Genomic DNA, 17,527 nt, shown 5'->3' with positions numbered 1-17,527 from the left:
TCTCCCTCTGCAAGGGTGCGGACCCGATTGTGTGGGTCCGCCCCCTTGCAGAGGGAGAGGTCGCTCTCAAGCACAAACCTCACCAGGAAGTGATCTGACCATGACAGGGGAGTCAAACATAAATTCCTCACCCTCAGACCATGCTCTTCCTGCCCCGTCGAGAAAACCAGGTCCAGAGTGTGTCCACGTTCATGGGTTGGGCCGGAGACATGCTGAGACAGCCCCATGGCCATCATGGAGTCCATGGAGTCCTCAGCTGCCCCGGTCAGACCAGTCTCGGCATGGAGATTGAAGTCCCCCAGGACCAGCATCCTGGGGGTCCTCAACACCAGGTCCGAGACGATCTCCGTCAGCTCAGGCAGGGAGACTGTTGGGCAGAAGGGTGCATGGTACACCAACAGAATCCCCAATCTGTTTCGGTCGCCCAACACCAAGTAGAGGCACTCCAGCCCCGGTCTCGAAGGGCCCGGAAGTCCCGTGAGAGAGATGGAGGGTCGGTAAACCAAAGTGACCACCCCTCCCCTCCGGGCGTGTACAGTGCTGAACCAGATACCCGGGCGGGCATATTTGAGAGATGGCGACATCCCCCCCCTCTCCCGCCCAGGTTTCCATTATGCAAGCCAGGTCGGCCCCCTCATCCACAATCAAGTCATGGATGAGGGAAGATTTATTGTTGACCGACCTGGCATTGAGCAGCAGCACCGTAAGGCCCAAGGGGCGGTTGACAAGACTACCTGGAACCCCCTGGCTGGGGGCAAAACCAGAAGGAGGGAAAGGTGTCAACCATCTGTCCCTCCTTCTATGTGGACACGTTAAGCCCCCACCGCTGTTACGTCCATTGCCCATGACCACCCCAATGGCGGCGCCCCCGCGCTCCCCAGGAAACACAAACGTCAACATGACCAGGGACGACTCCATAAAAACAAATTAAAACAGATTAAAATACAATAAAATTATAAAAACAATCAAAAAACTCCCCCTTCCCTCGGCGATGTGCCCCAATCTGGCGACGGTGGCAGCGGCAGTGACTGCGCAGTGCGGCCCAGCAGGTAAACTGAGCCGCGGAATGCAGCCGATGTCCGTGGGGGGAGGGAGCTCCAGGTCCGCCCTGCCCCAGGCCGGGCCTGGCTGGTTAAACCGGCACCCGCCCACGCAACCCACCCCAAACCGGCATCGCTCTCACCAGCACCGGCGGGGGGGGGAGCATGGAGGGGCGTGGAAACCCGTCAGGCGGGAAGATGGCAGCATCCTCCTCTGTGCCGTTGGCGGCGGGTCTAGCGTGGCCCTGGCATCCTCCATGCCCAGGGTGGTCCAGCGATGGCCGCAGGAGTGGCGTCAGTTGGCCCCCGGCTCGGCGGTACGCCCCAGTCTGGTGGCAGCAGCAGCGACAGTGCAGTGCAGCACAGCAGGTGGACCAATTAAAACATGGCCCCTGGCTAGTCCAGCCCCCCACTCGGCCCCCAAACGGCAGTGACGGAGGGCGGCACGGCAGCCGGCGGCCACGGGGGCGTTGCTGCAAAGCGGCGATACGATGGTCCAGGCGGCACGGAAGGAGGTGGGCCCCGTCCGGCGTGCTGGTTCTCCCGGGCTGCCACCGGCACTTTATGGGTCGCAAATTAACCATATTTTAACCATGGTTAGGAAAGCAAGCCAGGTTCATAAACTATCATTTTAAATTTTAATTTTAACAAGCATAGAAAAGCCTAACTATAGATTGTGAAGCTTTGGACTTGGGGCTTAACTGTGGTTATTCTAAGCCAGAAGGTAAAAGTTTCATGGCCTGATCCTAGTCATGATGGAAGAAGAGAGGCTGGCATGCCCAGAACCTGCTGTAATTTTCTTATAACAATAAGCAATAAGCCATTAGATCCAAAAGAGGCCTTGGTCTCACCATGACCCTATCTGTCACCTCAACATTATGCTGATCAAGAAGAGCTTTGGCAGGAATTGTATTCAATAATAGCAACCTGATTTCAAGAGGCTTGTTCTACAAAACTTTGAATTCTTCTATGGGAGCCTGATTATGAAAGAAAATGTAAAATCTATTCAATGCATGGCTATACTTCTGTTCCATGCCTTGACATCTAATTAGTTTGAATTCAGTACAAATATACACATGGTTTCAGATCTGATCACTGTATGTCAGCATTCTCACTGTACTTTTACAGGGCCTAAACATTACAATTCTAAAATCATTCTTCAAAAATAATTAAAATAAAGCATTTCCCATTTCTTTTTGCCCTTGATGTCATAATCTTAAATGTTTAATATTCAGGAAATAGTTATTTTTTTTCTCTTAGGAATGCATATTGACATTTCAGTAATAGGCATGTTGACTAACACTAAAGTATTTTACTTGTTTCTTACTCTTACAGTTGTATGCTTTTGGCGTTTCCAGGCAGTGCATAAAAATTAACAGCAGGAATGCAGAAGATTATCAATTTGTCATGCAGGAGTTTTTCAACAAAGAGTATTTTCTAGAAAGGCATGGACTACAATTGGCTGATGGAGGATATCTTATTCCTAATGATGAAGGAAGGGCAGGAAAAGAAGAATTTTACAGGTATCCTGTTAGCAATTTGCATGCTTAATTAAGAAGTTTGTTATTAAATGTAACACTTAGGAACATATTTATAAGTACTTGAAAAGTGCTATCATCTCTCTCTCTAGTCTTCTCATGGATAAACATACCCAATTCTTTCAGTCTCTCCTCATAGAGCTTTGTTTCTAGTTCTCTGATCATCTTTGTTGCCTTCTGTTGATCCTTTTGCAGTTTGTCTGCATCTTTCTTAAACTTCAGTGCCCAGAACTGGACATGCTAATCTAGAGGAGGCCTGACCAGTGCTGAGTAGAGGGGATTTAAAAGTGCTACTTGCATTAATGCAGCCCAAAATAGCATTTACTTGTTTTGCATCCACACCACATAGTTGACTCGGAATTGTTGTAGACCACAAGCTGAATACAAGATCCTTCTTACTTGTAGGATTGTTGAGCCAAGTGCCCCCCCCCCATTGTAACTATGCATTTGTTGTTTTTTACTAGGTGCAGAACCTGATATTTGTCCCTATTAAATTTCATTTTGTTATTTTCAATCCAGCACTACAACCTATCAAAACCACTATGAATTTGATTTCTGTCTTCCAGGGTATTAGCTATCTCATCCAACTATGTATTTCCATTACAGATAACTAAATTAGATAGACTTGTGTTAAAGCTATAAAAACCTAATTCTATGTGCTTTAGAAAATTTAGCTTTAATTCCCTTCAAATGCTTCTTTATATATCTACTTGATTTGGAAACTCTGTATTTAATAAATAGCTGATAATGATAAATGTTTGTACAGCCAGTTACTCTTTACTCCTACAAGTTAACTGTTAACAAGATTAGTTAGTGGTGTGCATTTGTGTTCCTGCTAGGGAGTCTTTAAAAATTATTTGCTACTATGTGCATAACTAGTTTCTGATTGCAATCTACATAGAAGGCCATCGTTTAGCCAGTGTTTAGTACCTTAAGTCCAGTTTATTTTAGTGAAGGAGAGTTAAACATTTGCTCTTTCACTGAACTGAAGGAAATTAAATGTATTTTAACTGGGGCAGCATTGATGTAGCTGTAAGTTTGCCTAACAATGGCTTGGAGCTAACTATGATTAGAAAAAAAATTGAGGTAAATATTCATAACCAGAGTTACATTCATAAACACAGGGGAAACATCTGAAGATTAACACAGGAAGCATTCCTTAACTCCTAAGCATGGCTAAGAGGACAAGAATGCCATATTATTTATGGATCAAGCCTCTGGGGATAGTTTTTTAGTAAGTCTTCTCAAACAGGTGTTTAAAGGTTGAGTTGTTAATAGTATTTGTCATTTTGAGTCTTTTCTATGTTGGTCAATGAAAAGGTTATTTTCTAATAATTCGATAAATATTCTGCTAATTTTGCCCAGGGCTTTGTGTGACACTCCTGGTGTAGATCCAAAGCTTATTTCAAAAGCATGGGTGTACAACCATTATAAATGGATCATATGGAAACTGGCAGCAACGGAAGTTGCATTTCCACAAGAATTTGCCAATAGATGTTTGACACCGGAAAGTGTACTACTTCAGCTAAAGTACAGGTATAGTACACAGCTTGGAATGTGATTCTTCTACATTACATCTATGATTCTTGACATTCATAGTTTTAAATTTTAATTATATCTGCAATTATATATCTACTATCACAGAGAAATGTAGTTTGGTCTTTAAAAGTTACCACTGAGATTTTAGCAGAAAACTGCCTCTTAAGAATGTTTTTCTCTCATCTAATTTGAAGGAATTGTACTTTTTATTTTGAAAGGTATGATGTGGAGATTGACAAAAGTCATCGATCAGCTATCAAAAGGATAATGGAGAGAGATGATATTGCTGCTAAAACAATCATACTATGCATCTCTAAAATCATATCATTAAGTTCAAATATGTCTGAAATCTCTGGTAATAAAAGCACTGCAGAGGAAAGCAAAAAAGAATTTGCAGTGGTTGAAGTTACAGATGGCTGGTATGGAATCAGAGCTATTTTTGACCCTCCTCTTCAATTGCTGCTGTATAGACAGAGGCTGACTGTAGGCCAGAAGATCATTGTACATGGAGCAGAACTTGTCGGTTCTGAGAATGCAACAACTCCTTTGGAAGCACCAGAATCTCTTATGCTAAAGGTAAAATAAAACAACTTTTTCAAGTTGTTTCTCGCTCTCTCCCCCCCCCGTTCCCCCCCTCCCTTTCTTAAGAGATGGTGACGTAGAGAGGAAAAAATATTCTCCATAGGTTCTAATTCCCTACCTCTTCCTTCTTGTATTAGCATTCCAAAGTGTAAGTTTATGGTCTGGGGTCTTTTATTAAAATTTTTATACAGCACAAATTTCTGTTGTCTTATGATAGATCCCCTAATGAGCTTCCCCAAATCCAAACCACATTTGAAAATGTGTTGTAGGCTATCTGTTTCACATAATAAATTGTAAAGTTCAGCCCCATTTGCTTGCAGAGTTTAACCAAAACTAATATGTGGACCTACAAGTGTGGTAAATGCCTGTGCCTTTGCATATGTACGAATCTACAGAACCACTGGACCACTTTGTAGCAACTATGTCTACAGAAGTTTAATAATGTTGTTTTAGATTTCAGCTAACAGTACTCGGCGTGCTCGATGGTATGCCAAATTAGGATATTATCATGATCCCCGGGCATTCTCTTTGCCTTTGTCATCACTCTTTAGCGATGGTGGGACTGTTGGTTGCACTGATGTCATTGTTCAAAGAATTTATCCCACACAGGTAAAGTACTTTGATATGTGATTAGAGTCATTATAACTAATTTGCTTGTGACATAAACTAAAACCAAGAAGGTAGCTACTAATTTTCAATTAATATTTATTGCAGTGGATGGAAAAAACATCAACAGGATCTTACATATTTCGTAACGACCGAGCTGAAGAAAGAGAAGCTGCAAAGCATGCTGAAAGCCGCCAAAAAGCCCTAGAAGCATTGCTTGCAAAAATACAAGCTGAATTTGAAAAGAATGAGGGTAAACTATAAGCAGCTTAATTATTTTTAGAATACTGGCTGTAATTTCAGTTATGTTTTGCAGACATGTTTTAATTTATGAAATTGTATTCTGTGGGCTGGTTCTTGAGGTGACCTTTGGCATCTGCAGTTGTAATGTGTGATTAAAAATCAAATTGTTTACAAACATTTGTAGGTGGCAGGGAACATGTTAACAGGCTGAGAATATTGGAAGTCAGTAGGGCAGCTTACTGATAAGGCATAAGGCATATGAGGCAATGTCAAGAGGGAGATGGTTACTTCTGATGGAAGGCACTGGAAGTTACTGTAACTTAATGCCTCTGTTTCTCCAAAATGGATCATATGTTCACATACAAACCAGGTTTCTACATAACAAGTTCAGTGCTGGATTTCCTTCAGGAATGCTCTTATCTACATCCATGAGAGAGTATGAGAGTATTAGTACTGCCCCATGTGGTGCTGTGTTCCACATGAAATTATAATTGAAGATTTAAAATTTGATTTTGAGCAGAATGTGGTAAACAGCATCCTAGTAGAAATAAGTTATAACAGATACATAATACAAAGCAGCTATCTCTAGCTGGATTCCCTATATTCAGGGCTGAGCTTCTTTGGTTTGGGTTGGAGTGGACAAGTTAATTATGAGAGCTGAATGGGTGAGATACCCCTGTCCATCTTCTGCCCCACTGCTGCATCAGCCAGCCTCCTCTCCTAACAAATGGAGGCAGCTTAATGTAAGAGATGTTGGGGCAAAAAATCCTAAATTTCCAAGTATAGGCTGATGGGATCTGAGCTAGCAGTGACTAAGTAAGAAAGGGATCTTGGAGTAGTGGTGGACAGTTCAATGAAAATGTTGGCCCAGTGTACACCTGCTGTGAAAAAGACAAATTCCATGCTAGGCATAATTAGAAATGGAATAGAAAAAAGAACTGCCAAGATCTTACTCCTCTTATACAAATCTCATATATTGTAAGTACACCCATACTTATAATACTGTGTCCAGTTCTGGTCACCTTACCTGAAAGAGGACATTATTGTGTTGGGAAAAGTACAGAGAAAGGCAATAAAAATTATCCTTTTTGAGGAGTGGCTACCACAACTGGGATGGTTTAGCTTAGGAAAAGGCAAGTAAAACATGATAGTCGTGTTTAAAATAATGCATGGTGTGGAACAATGGAGAGGGAAGAATTTTTCTCCTTCTTCCATAACACTCAAACCCTTTGTCATCCCATGAACCAGACTGGTGGGAGGATTAGGACAGATAAAAGGAAATACTTCTGCACATAACATGTAGTTAAACTATGGAATTTGCTACCATGGGAAGTGGTAATGGTCACCAATTTGGATGACCTTAAAAGGAGATTCAACAGAATCATGGAGAAGGAGGCTATCAGTGGCTACTAGCCATGGCCATGTGCCACATCCTTTACCAGAAGTTTTATGCCTGCATACATCAGTTGCTGATGAGCTTGGGCAGGCAGAGGTCTTGCACTCATCCTAGATGATGGATCCCGTGGGCAGCTGGTTTGTCATCATGTGTACAGAGTACTGGACCAGATGGACATTTGATCTGATCCATCATGGCTTTTCTTACGTTCTAAGGTTGGATGCTGTTGCTTCCCCTGAATGAATTTCAGAGATGAAGGGAATTGGCTTTCCTCCTTTCCGGCTAGTTTTCAGCCCTTGCACATAATTGCCATTGTGATAAGCATAGGTGTTAACACATTCTTGATACTGCTATGGACTCACAGTTAGCCCTGAATTTGTTGGGACTGGGAAAGCATTTTGAATAACTGCCTTTGTAAGTTTTTGTGTTTTTTGTAAGAATCATTTTTCTATTCATCATTAACTTTATATCCCACTTTGTCCTTACAACAAACTGAAAGCAACATACATAATTCTTCTGCGCTCAGTCTTATCCCCACAACAACCACCCTGTGACCTGGATCAGGCTGAGAGTTTGTGACTGGCCCTATAAGAGGCCATACAACTATGGACTATGTCAATTTAGGTTCTTATGCCAGATTCTTCCAGATGGAGAAGTGACAGCTGCAGGAGCAACACGAGTTATCAGCAACTGTTGGTATCTACCTTCTGGTGTTGCCTCAGCAGGCAGTCTGATTAATCTATTAAGTGGCAGAGGTATTACTACCACTCTGCAGTTCTGGTGCGCCCACAACTGGAGTATTGTGTTCAGTTTTGGGCCCCTCATTACAGGAAGGATATAGCCAGGTTAGAGTCAGTGCAGGGTAGGGCCACAAGGTTGGTGGCCGGTTTGCAGGGGATGCCGTATGAGGTGAGACTGAAGGAACTGGGTCTCTTCAGCTTGGAGGAGACTCAGAGGGGATCTATTGGCGACATACAGGTATGTCAAAGATGTCACACGGAGATGGGTAGAGACCTGTTCTCTCCTGCAGAGGAAGGTAGGATGCACTCCAACAGAACAAAGCTCAGGGAACCAAGGTTCCATTTAGATGCCAGGAAGCACTTCCTGACAGGACCCCAAGGGTATAGAATGGGCTTCCATGGGAGGTAGTTGAGGCCCCATCGGTGAAGGTGTTCAAAGATAGGCTGGACATGCACACAGGGTCAGACTAGATGGCCTGGGAGACCCCTTCTGGCTCGCTCTGTTTCTCTGTTTCTATTCTGGAAATGTCTGGTCCAAGAAGAAGGTCTTTATTCCTGTGCCTTGCATTTTTAGTGTGAACTACGTATCCAACAAAGTTGTGCCTGTTCTTAAATCTAGTTCCAAGGCATATAAAAATGGATGATTTAAAAATGCTTTTATTTTAATTTGCGGGAGTGTATTCCATTTCTGGAATTGTCAATAGGCTTACCTGGACTAGAGAGTGGTAATTGTTTCTTGGGCATTTTAATTGTATCTAATTTTATACTAATTTAATGCAGTCTTTAGTTCTCAGAAATGTTGTTTTCTGAAGTGGTTCTAAATGTAAGCAATCTTCTTAAAAACAGATGAAGGCAAAAGGGTACTGCGATCCCATGTATTAACAAGACAGCAAATTCATTCCTTACAAGATGGTGCAGAGCTTTATGAAGCGATTCTTAATTCTGCTGATCCTGCTTACATGGAGGTAAGGACAGATTTTATTTCTACTCTTATATCAACATAATGGCATCCCGCACATCTTTAATCATGTCTTTTAGAGGATCTTAAAGATGAATTTAGAACAAGTTGGAGTGAATGTATGCATGTGAAGATGCATGTTAAAAATCAATAAAATCTATATAAATTCCAGTTTCTGAATTAAATGTCGTCTTGCTCATGTATCTTTCTGGAATTTGATCACAAAGTGTAAGTGTGAGAGTAAAATGTAGTGTTTAATAGAATTTGGAAGTTATTTATTTTATTTATTAAAATAGCTTATGTTAACTCAGTTAATTTCTAGTGAGGATTTACAGAATTATTTTCAGGTAAATTGAAGATAGGGTTAATTACAATGTCCTATGAAGCAGTGAAATAAGAACCAGTTCATAGAAGAACTTGTGGATGGAACTTTTGGCAAGTTGCATCCCCACTAGAAATTAAAAATTATTGTGATGCTGCTTTTGTTTCTTTGATTGTTCACATCCATTCATAATAATTCAGTAGTATAATTATTACAATAATTCAGATTTTTTCTGAGCTTTGTACATTTTATAGCACATGCAGTGATAGATAATTCAGTACTTCATTTAGAGTTTTGGGTTCTGGAACTGATACAGAAGAGTTTAAAGCAAAAAAGGCACTTTAAAAAACTAATTTTTTTATGGAACTGGAGCTTATAAAATAGTTTTATTGAAGTGTTGCATATGAAACTGATCAAATACTACCATTGTGATTGCAGAGCTATTTCAGTAAGGAACAATTAAAAGCTTTGAATGATCATAGACAGATGGTAAATGATAAAAAGCAAGCACAAGTAGAAGCAGAATTCAGGAAGGCAGTGGAATCTGCTGAACAGGAGGAACACAGTTCCTGCAGGAGGGATGTATCCTCTGTAATCAAACTTCGAATTGTGGATTACAGAAAAGAAGAAAAAGTAAAAGGTTAGTAAGACTAGAATCCAAATCCTCTTCAAGTAGTACATAAGCACTAGAAAGGCAGGCTAATCTCTTTGCTAAGTTTGTTACTGTTTTAAAGTACTATCTATGTACATTATCATGGTGCTTTGCAAATGGTAGATAAAAAGATCCCTACTCCAATGGGCTTACAAGCTAAAATAGATATGGAGAAATAAAAGAAAAGGGGAGAAGTGAAAAAATTGGTATGCAGGGGAACAGTCTTACTATCTCCTAATTACTGGTTTTAATGTAAGTTCTCCATGGAACTCTGCAACCATGTGCAGCATCCAATATTGCCAGTGGGACCCACCACTAGCAAAGCAGAAAGATTGCACTTTCAAGAACAATTCAGGAAATAAGCTGAAATAGTCATTTCCAGAATCTAAATGGGTAGAAAACCTTGGAGAGGAAATCTCTGCTCGCCTGTCTCATTTAAAATGAAAATTTGGGTCATTTCCAGGATTCTAAGAAGTACAGAGGTACCTTGGCTCACGAACTTAATCTGTTCCAGGACTCTGGTCATGACCCAAATTGGTCGTGAGCCAAGTTAAAGTTCCCCATAAGGTTCAATGTAAATAAGGTTAATCCATCCTGTGACCATTTTTTAAATCAGAAAAATGTGAAGCAAAGTGAACACCAAAGATTGCGGCCATCTCCCCCCCCCCCGAGCACAAGCACGGCCATCTCCCTGCCCCCCAGCATGACTGAGATCGCGCCTGTCATCCCTGCAGGCGCACGTCATCCTGGCGTGCAGGGGGGTGGGGGGGGGAGACGGGCGCAATCACGGGCGCACTGGGGGAGGAAGAGATGGGCGCGATCTTGGCCATCTCCACCCCCAGCGCCCCCTCGGGGGTGGGGAGATGGCTGCAATCGTGCTGGTTGTGGGGGGTAATGGCCAAGATTATGCCCATCTTTCCTGTAGGAGCGTCTGTGATCACGCTCGCCTTCCCTACATGAAAGCAATCGCTGCCACCTCCCCCCCTCCCAAGTGGGGAGATGGCCACGATCACAGTTCTGTTCATGCAGGGAAGACATGCGTAATCACAGGCACACTGCTGCAGGAAAGACTGGCACAGCACAGCACAGCACAGCACAGCCACGGGGCAGATGGCCGAGATTGCGCCTGTCTTTCCTGCAGGACTGCACCTGTGATCACGCACGCCTTCCCTGCATGAAAGCAACTGCGATCATGGCCATCTCCCCACTTGGTGGGGGGGTGGAGATGGCTACAATTTTGGTCGCCACCCAATGCAGAGTTCGTGACCCAAATCAAAATTTTAATGAAATTTTTGTTCGTGACCTAATTTGTTTGTGAACCAAGGTGTTCGTGAGCCGAGGTACCACTGTACTAGCTTCCTAGCCAGCAGTAAGTCCAACTCGCACAACAGTACGTGATACTGCCTTAAATTGTTGGATAGCTCAGACAGAAATTATTCTGTCCTTATATGCTTTCTGAAGGCTGGCCTATGGTGAAGGCTGATAAATTGTTTAATTTACATTTTAGAAGTTATATTGAACATCTGGCGACCATCCTCAGATGTCTCTAACATTCTAAAGGAAGGAAGTCGATATAAGATCTTTCATCTAGGTGCATCTCAGTCCAAAAGCAAGTCTGAGAGTACAAATATACAGCTTACAGCCACCAAGAAAACTCAGTATCTGCAGATGCCAGTAAGTATTCTGAGCTGTAAATGTGAATTGAGCTAAATGATCAAATAACCTTATGATATCCTTGTTCAAAACTGTTAGGTCTCTCAAGAAATCCTATCACAAGTTTACCAACCAAGGGAGTGTCTGAAGTTCAGCAAGATGTTGGGACCCCCTTTCCAACCAGCCGGTTCTGAAGTGGATTTGGTGGGATATATTATTTCCCTTAGGAAAGGTGCAGGTATGTTACAAACAGTGCTCAGCTATATTACCTTTTTAAAAAGATCATGTATAACTTCTCAATCTGAAACTTCCCAATTAGGGTATATAAAAATCAAATATGTTTTACATTTTACTGTAAATAGATTTAAAATAAATAAACTTCACCTGTAATGTCTGCTTTAACGAAGAATCTGGTTCACAGTTACATTTATTACAAGCATTCAAGGTCTATGCTTCTAATTCCAACATGGAGCATGGATTTTTTTTAATATGGTTAGTTAAGGAACCAAAGGAAATCATATAACTCGAGCAGTATAAATGACCCAATAACATATATACTATTATCACTAACATATATACTATTCTGTTATCTTCCTGGACTAACCAGGACTGTTATTTCTTCACACATTCCATAGTACACCAGTCTGGGTTTCTCCAGAGTGATCTTGGGTGATCTTGCACTTCTGTTTTATGTCCTCTTAGATGGATACTGCTCTGCACTCAGTTCTTAAGTCCTGAATTACAGTGTTAATCAGATAAGTGGAACTGGGCTTAAATCTCATAGAAGAACATTGATCAGTCCAATAGCCACTAAGCATTTCTAAAAAGTTCAAGTTACTTAAAAACTTTCAAGTAAGAAATACTGCTAAGTGTTCATGTTGACAGAGGCAGGTATATAGAAATACCCTAATTCTTAATTTCCCTTGGTTCAAAGTGGCTATAATTCTTTAGTGCGAAAGGCACATGGGCATATATGCTCCTAAAGTATAAAGGCCTGATATAGCTGAAAAGGATGCTTCAGTTGTTGAAATAACCAGTTAGTATTGGTGCTTGTTTAGAAAATGCATGGATTACACTAAGAGAAATTTAAATGAAATCATTTTATTTTAATTGCTCCTTTGCTTCTTTAATTGCTCCTATTTTAATCACTCCTTTGTTGTCATAATTTAAATATATGTTTAAGGTAATTATTTAAATTCCCTTATTTGCATTTGTCCTTCCAATTCTTGAACGGTATCTTTAATATGTGATGCCACATAAAATATATTTCATACAATCATTCCTCTGTAATAGGCAGAAACATTTTCCTAATACTATGTCAAATAATTATATAAAAGCAATCAATAATTATATTGTATTTTAAACATAAAGATTTTACTATTGGACATAATGTTTTATCAAATCCTATGATGTCACTGATTTCCCTTTACAATATATCTTCAGTACACATTTGTTCCAACCCCCACTTGCTGGAAATATAATCAAATCAAGCCAAAAAATTCATACACACACATGAATGAGTTCTTCACTGAATTGGTTTGACTTTGTCCTCAGTAGCTAACTGAAGTATTTCCATATATTTTAATAATTCTAATGAATTACTTGCTGTATTTTATTATAGTATAGTTTTACTGTACTAGTATAGTAATTACGACTATTACTAATTGCTTACTATTACTAATTTACTAATGCTGAAAGAAGCAAGGCACCATTGCTTCATCTCCTTTGACTTAACACCCAGGGAATTTTTGGCTCCACTCTAGAAATATATTTGCTTTAAATTTCTGCTTCCAAGTTCCTTTCCTACTTATCTTTATAGTTATGGCTTTAAATCAACAATGTTTAACTAATTAAAACAAATTAATGCAAAGAGATATAATACATTTTCTAAACATATTATACACTGATAAAAAGTACTATCCCAAGCATTATCTAACATTCTCACAAAATATAATTCAAATACCTAGTTAGTATGTTAAATAGATGATAAAATAGACATAGACTATTATATTGTATAGAAACAAACACAAAAAGGGCAATAAGGAGAACAATTTTACAACTTAATTGGATTAACAAAGAAAATATTGGTATCTGTTAATATTAAAATTTTATCTAGTTCTCAAGAAGTCAATAAATGGATACAAGAAAAATAGGCATTTTTGTGTAGGATGTTTTGACTGAAGACTTGAAGATACTAGAAATTTTGTTACATTCCTCATGACTAAGAATTTATTACAATTTCCAGTATTTCACTAGTAATTTGTAAATATTGAAAAACATATAGGAAAAAGTTGTGTATTTTCTGTTTCACTGTAGGATTACTATTAACCTTATATTAAGTGCAAATGTAATGAGACACAAAAATTGAAAGATATAATTACTTTTAATGTTTAATTTTATATGTGTACCACTTCAGAAAAGCTTTTTTCCTTTGGAAAGGTAGCATTGAATGGTGGTGATGATAATAATAGTAATAATACAAGTCAGATCTCTTAATAGTGAAAAGAAACTGTATTGTTAAGTTCTGAAGTCCTCCAGATCTTGCACAAAAACTTGCATTATTCATTTGGACCCTGCCTTTCTACCAGTTAAATGGCACTTAAATCCTTGTTAAATGTTCATGTTACTGAATGTGGGGCAAACTGTTTTCTGATACATGTAAAAGGTACCAGTTTGGGGAAGGCAGGAGATAATTGTTCTGTATATTTGTCTTGCACTTTAAATATTGAGATGGCATATGTATTTTATTATTACACCAGTCCTACCTGGATTTCTCTGCCAAATTCATATTTTGAACAGAATGCATGTATTAATTTGCTGAGGGATTTTTTCCTCCATGGCTTTAAAAAACAAATATTTAAAAATAGGAACAGAAATCCTTAGTAGTATTTCCACGTTTACTCTGGCAATTCTGCCCTGAAGGAATTTACCAACTTTCTAGTTTGTTTCTAACATTTAAGCTGAAATTATTGGTTTTGGCACTTGTATGAATCAGCAATATGAACATTGAACATTAAAGGTTTCTCTAGAAAGAAGAGAGTAATCCAGCTCATTTTTCTCAACTCAACAGAAAGGCTTGAGTTTTCAACTATTGTACCTCTTCCCCTCCTTCCTTAAACCTGCTTTAGTCCAGCATCCCTGTAGAGCACAAAAGAAACAGAATTCTATGCAGCCCAAATTTACTGTGCTGCAAAGTCATGAACTCTTTCTTTCAATATTGCCTCATAGCCAAAGCTATCTGAGCCATTTACAACAGCCCACTTCATCAAGATCTGCTTTGATTGTTACTGGGAGCAATAACAATCACAGACACAGAAATGAAATTTCTAGCAGTAAATTTTGTCTTATGTTTTGTTTTTATTCTGAACTTTGAAAATAGTTAAAGTATAAAAGTTTGAATGTTTTTTTTAAATTAAATGTTCCACAAGTTAAAATCTATGCTTTCTTTCTGGAACAGGTTTCTGTACAATGGTGTATTTGTCAGATAAAAATCATAGCTTAATAGCAGTACAGATCTGTACAGATCTTAAGCAGCTTGCTGTTGAAGACATAATTATCCCTTCTGCACTGATCTCTGCAACCAATCTTCAGTGGCGGTCTGAATTCAGATCAGTCATTCCCACTTTGTTTGCTGGAGACCTTTCTTCATTTTCCTCACATCCAAAGGAAAACCATCTCCAAGGAGTATTTAATGAACTGAAGAATACTATAGAGGTAAAATAATTACTTTTCTAGTGAGATGGGTCAGGGTGTTGTTCTCATCTTTCCAATGGACTCAGACTATGTAAAAATATTTTATTAAAATGCCCACATGTTAAATTAGTAAGCAAGAGCTGTATTAATGAAGATTTCATAAAATATGTAATATTTGAATGTTTTAAAAGAAAAAAACAGGATTTTAAAAAATTTACAACTTATTTTTTCTACTGTAGAATGACAGCAGCTTTCGCAAAGATGCACAATGCAAACTAATGAAGTTGCTTCACACAGATTGCCCACAAATGTTTAACTTGCAAGAATGTGGCTTGGATCCTTTTTCATCTCCTTGGAAAACTAACCAAGGAAATACACAGTCAGTAAGTCCATTAATGGTATAATTCTACACATTATTAGTCAGACGTCACTCCAGAGTTTTTAGAATTTCAACCAAATTACTAACATAATCAGTGTAAATGTTTTCTGAATGGCTATGAAGTTTTTAATAAAAACAAAAACCTCAAGGTTAGTAGTTTTCAGTTCATGTGTGTTTAGAATCACTGAAGAAATGTAAATCTAATGAATTTTTCCCTTCTCTAAAAATTAGATTAAAACTTCTAGAAGTGAATGGAGGCATCAGAGCCCTTTGAAGCTTGGGACACCAAATTCAAATCCAGCTGTTTTTATGAGCTCAGAATTAGAAGAAACTCCCAGGGATTATAAGAAGAGAAAAACAATGGACCTGCTAAGCCAAGTACCTTACCCTCCACCAGTAAAACCAATCTACACATTTATTTCTCCAGCTCTGAAAAAGGCATTTCAGCCACCTCGAAGTTCTTGTACTCAGCATGAAAGATTACTGAAAAGAGCAGAATGTAAGGTTAAAAAACCATTTCTGAAAATATTAAATGAGACTGACTTTTCTCTCAGAAATAATTTTGTTGCTGATGAAGAACTTGCCATGATAAATACACAAACACTCTTAAATAATTTTCCAGAAGAGGTTGATTCTACAGATGAAACTGTGTATGCAGTAACTACTGATTCGCCCAACCATCTTTCACCAAGGAATAATTCTTTCCAATCTGCTAGGAAAAAAAATGTATCACAGGACCATGCTAAGGAAGTGGACACATCTACTAAGGAGCTAAATGATTCATTAGCTTAATGCAGGAAGTTGCAAAAGAAACAAATATAGTATTTAATGCCCCTATAGGTTAATTAGAAATGTTAACATTTAAATGTCCTTTTTACACTTTGAACATTGTAAGTGTCTGTACAGGTTTATTAATCTATTGTACATATTTCACCTCAAAGATTAACAAAAGGAAACATCCTCTATTAATAATCAGCTTAAGAGAAGAATGGCTGTAAATCTTACAAATTCCTGCCATCTTGCAGTTGCATATTTTACACAAGAGTATTCAAGGGTCTGGTACCAGTTCAGCAATACCACTAATTTTTAACAATGTTACTGGATTTTGTATATTATCTCACACATCAGAATATTTATTTTGGAGATTATGCCACTTTTTCCAATGGGTTAATCATTTTACATTCAGAACCATTTTAATGGCTTGAACCAAGAGTGGAAGGAAACTCATGAAAGAGAATTTTCCTATCCTTCTGAACAGTGTAGGGTAGGATATATAGGAAGGTGTTGTGCGAGGGATTGCATTCAGCTAAAATCAGGCAGGCAGTTCCAAAACATTTTAGTATCTATGCCTGTTAGTTGTAAAAAGAAGGAAAAAAGCAGAAAAAAATTCTTCCCTCTCCTAGGAAGACACAAAGTTGCTGTCAGGGTTTGATGGAAATATCAAATGCCCCCCCCATATATTAGTATTTTCAAATGGAGACAACATAGCACTTGATCTGTGATTTGTTCCAGAAGAATTATTTTAAGGACTTTGTTTTTCATCTCAAAATGGAAAATAAATAATCTGAAAAAGATGCCTTGAATTTTTTTCCTTTACTGCAGTAGCCTCTGGTCAAAAAAAGCTACTGGAAAATGAAAGAAAAGGTATCCTTGAAAAATCAGCTTCATGGTCATTAGTCAGTATAATTAGTCAAACATTATACTGACTACAGGAACCAACATAGTCCTGCAGCAACGTATGTTCACTTATAGTTATAACAAGCCAATAAAGGAGACATATGTGTCATAACACTGGACTTCTGAAAGTTGACTATAAGTAAATTGGATTGAAATTGAGGTGTGTGCAGTGGCAAGTCCTTTCCTATTTCATTATAGCCTACCGGAAGTTGTAGCATTCCTGAGGCTCTGTACAGAGTTGGTAGTGGGGGTGTGACTGCCATGGGTACAAAGAGATGGGGAAGCCAAGTTCCATGTATCTGAATTGGGTCCAACCCATACATTTTTGCTGCTGGTCAAATAATCATGAACCATTGTATGATCCTACAACACAGACTTTACTAAACTTACACGCTCAGCTGTCTCTCTTAACTTCATTGTTTTAGGCTCCAACAGAACCCTGCTGATAACGAATTTTGAGCAACTGGAAGTTTCCTTAAAACGTGAAGTTATGCATAGTTAAAACTCTC

General features: G+C 39.1%; 1 protein-coding gene across 4 annotated transcripts in view; it reads left to right on the top strand.

Annotated features, from left to right (window-relative positions):
• The window catches only part of BRCA2 (BRCA2 DNA repair associated), a 73,072-nt gene extending 55,895 nt beyond the window's left edge, over positions 1 to 17,177 (top strand). For all 4 annotated transcript variants that reach the window (XM_044441620.1, XM_044441619.1, XM_044441616.1 and 1 more), the window contains 12 exons: positions 2,376 to 2,563; positions 3,944 to 4,114; positions 4,336 to 4,693; positions 5,153 to 5,308; positions 5,414 to 5,558; positions 8,531 to 8,649; positions 9,403 to 9,604; positions 11,124 to 11,290; positions 11,369 to 11,507; positions 14,727 to 14,983; positions 15,202 to 15,345; positions 15,573 to 17,177. In XM_044441620.1, coding sequence (XP_044297555.1) covers positions 2,376 to 2,563; positions 3,944 to 4,114; positions 4,336 to 4,693; positions 5,153 to 5,308; positions 5,414 to 5,558; positions 8,531 to 8,649; positions 9,403 to 9,604; positions 11,124 to 11,290; positions 11,369 to 11,507; positions 14,727 to 14,983; positions 15,202 to 15,345; positions 15,573 to 16,133 — 2,607 coding nt within the window. In that variant the 3' untranslated portion in view covers positions 16,134 to 17,177. The remainder of the gene's footprint in view (positions 1 to 2,375; positions 2,564 to 3,943; positions 4,115 to 4,335; positions 4,694 to 5,152; positions 5,309 to 5,413; positions 5,559 to 8,530; positions 8,650 to 9,402; positions 9,605 to 11,123; positions 11,291 to 11,368; positions 11,508 to 14,726; positions 14,984 to 15,201; positions 15,346 to 15,572) is intronic.
• Positions 17,178 to 17,527: the final 350 nt, after the last annotated feature.

The sequence above is a fragment of the Varanus komodoensis genome, unplaced genomic scaffold, assembly GCF_004798865.1.
Source record: "Varanus komodoensis strain SLA01 unplaced genomic scaffold, ASM479886v1 scaffold4, whole genome shotgun sequence".
NCBI classification, from domain to species: domain Eukaryota; kingdom Metazoa; phylum Chordata; class Lepidosauria; order Squamata; family Varanidae; genus Varanus; species Varanus komodoensis.
Note: the sequence above shows the minus strand (reverse complement) of the source record. Positions and strands in the feature narration are given on the sequence as shown.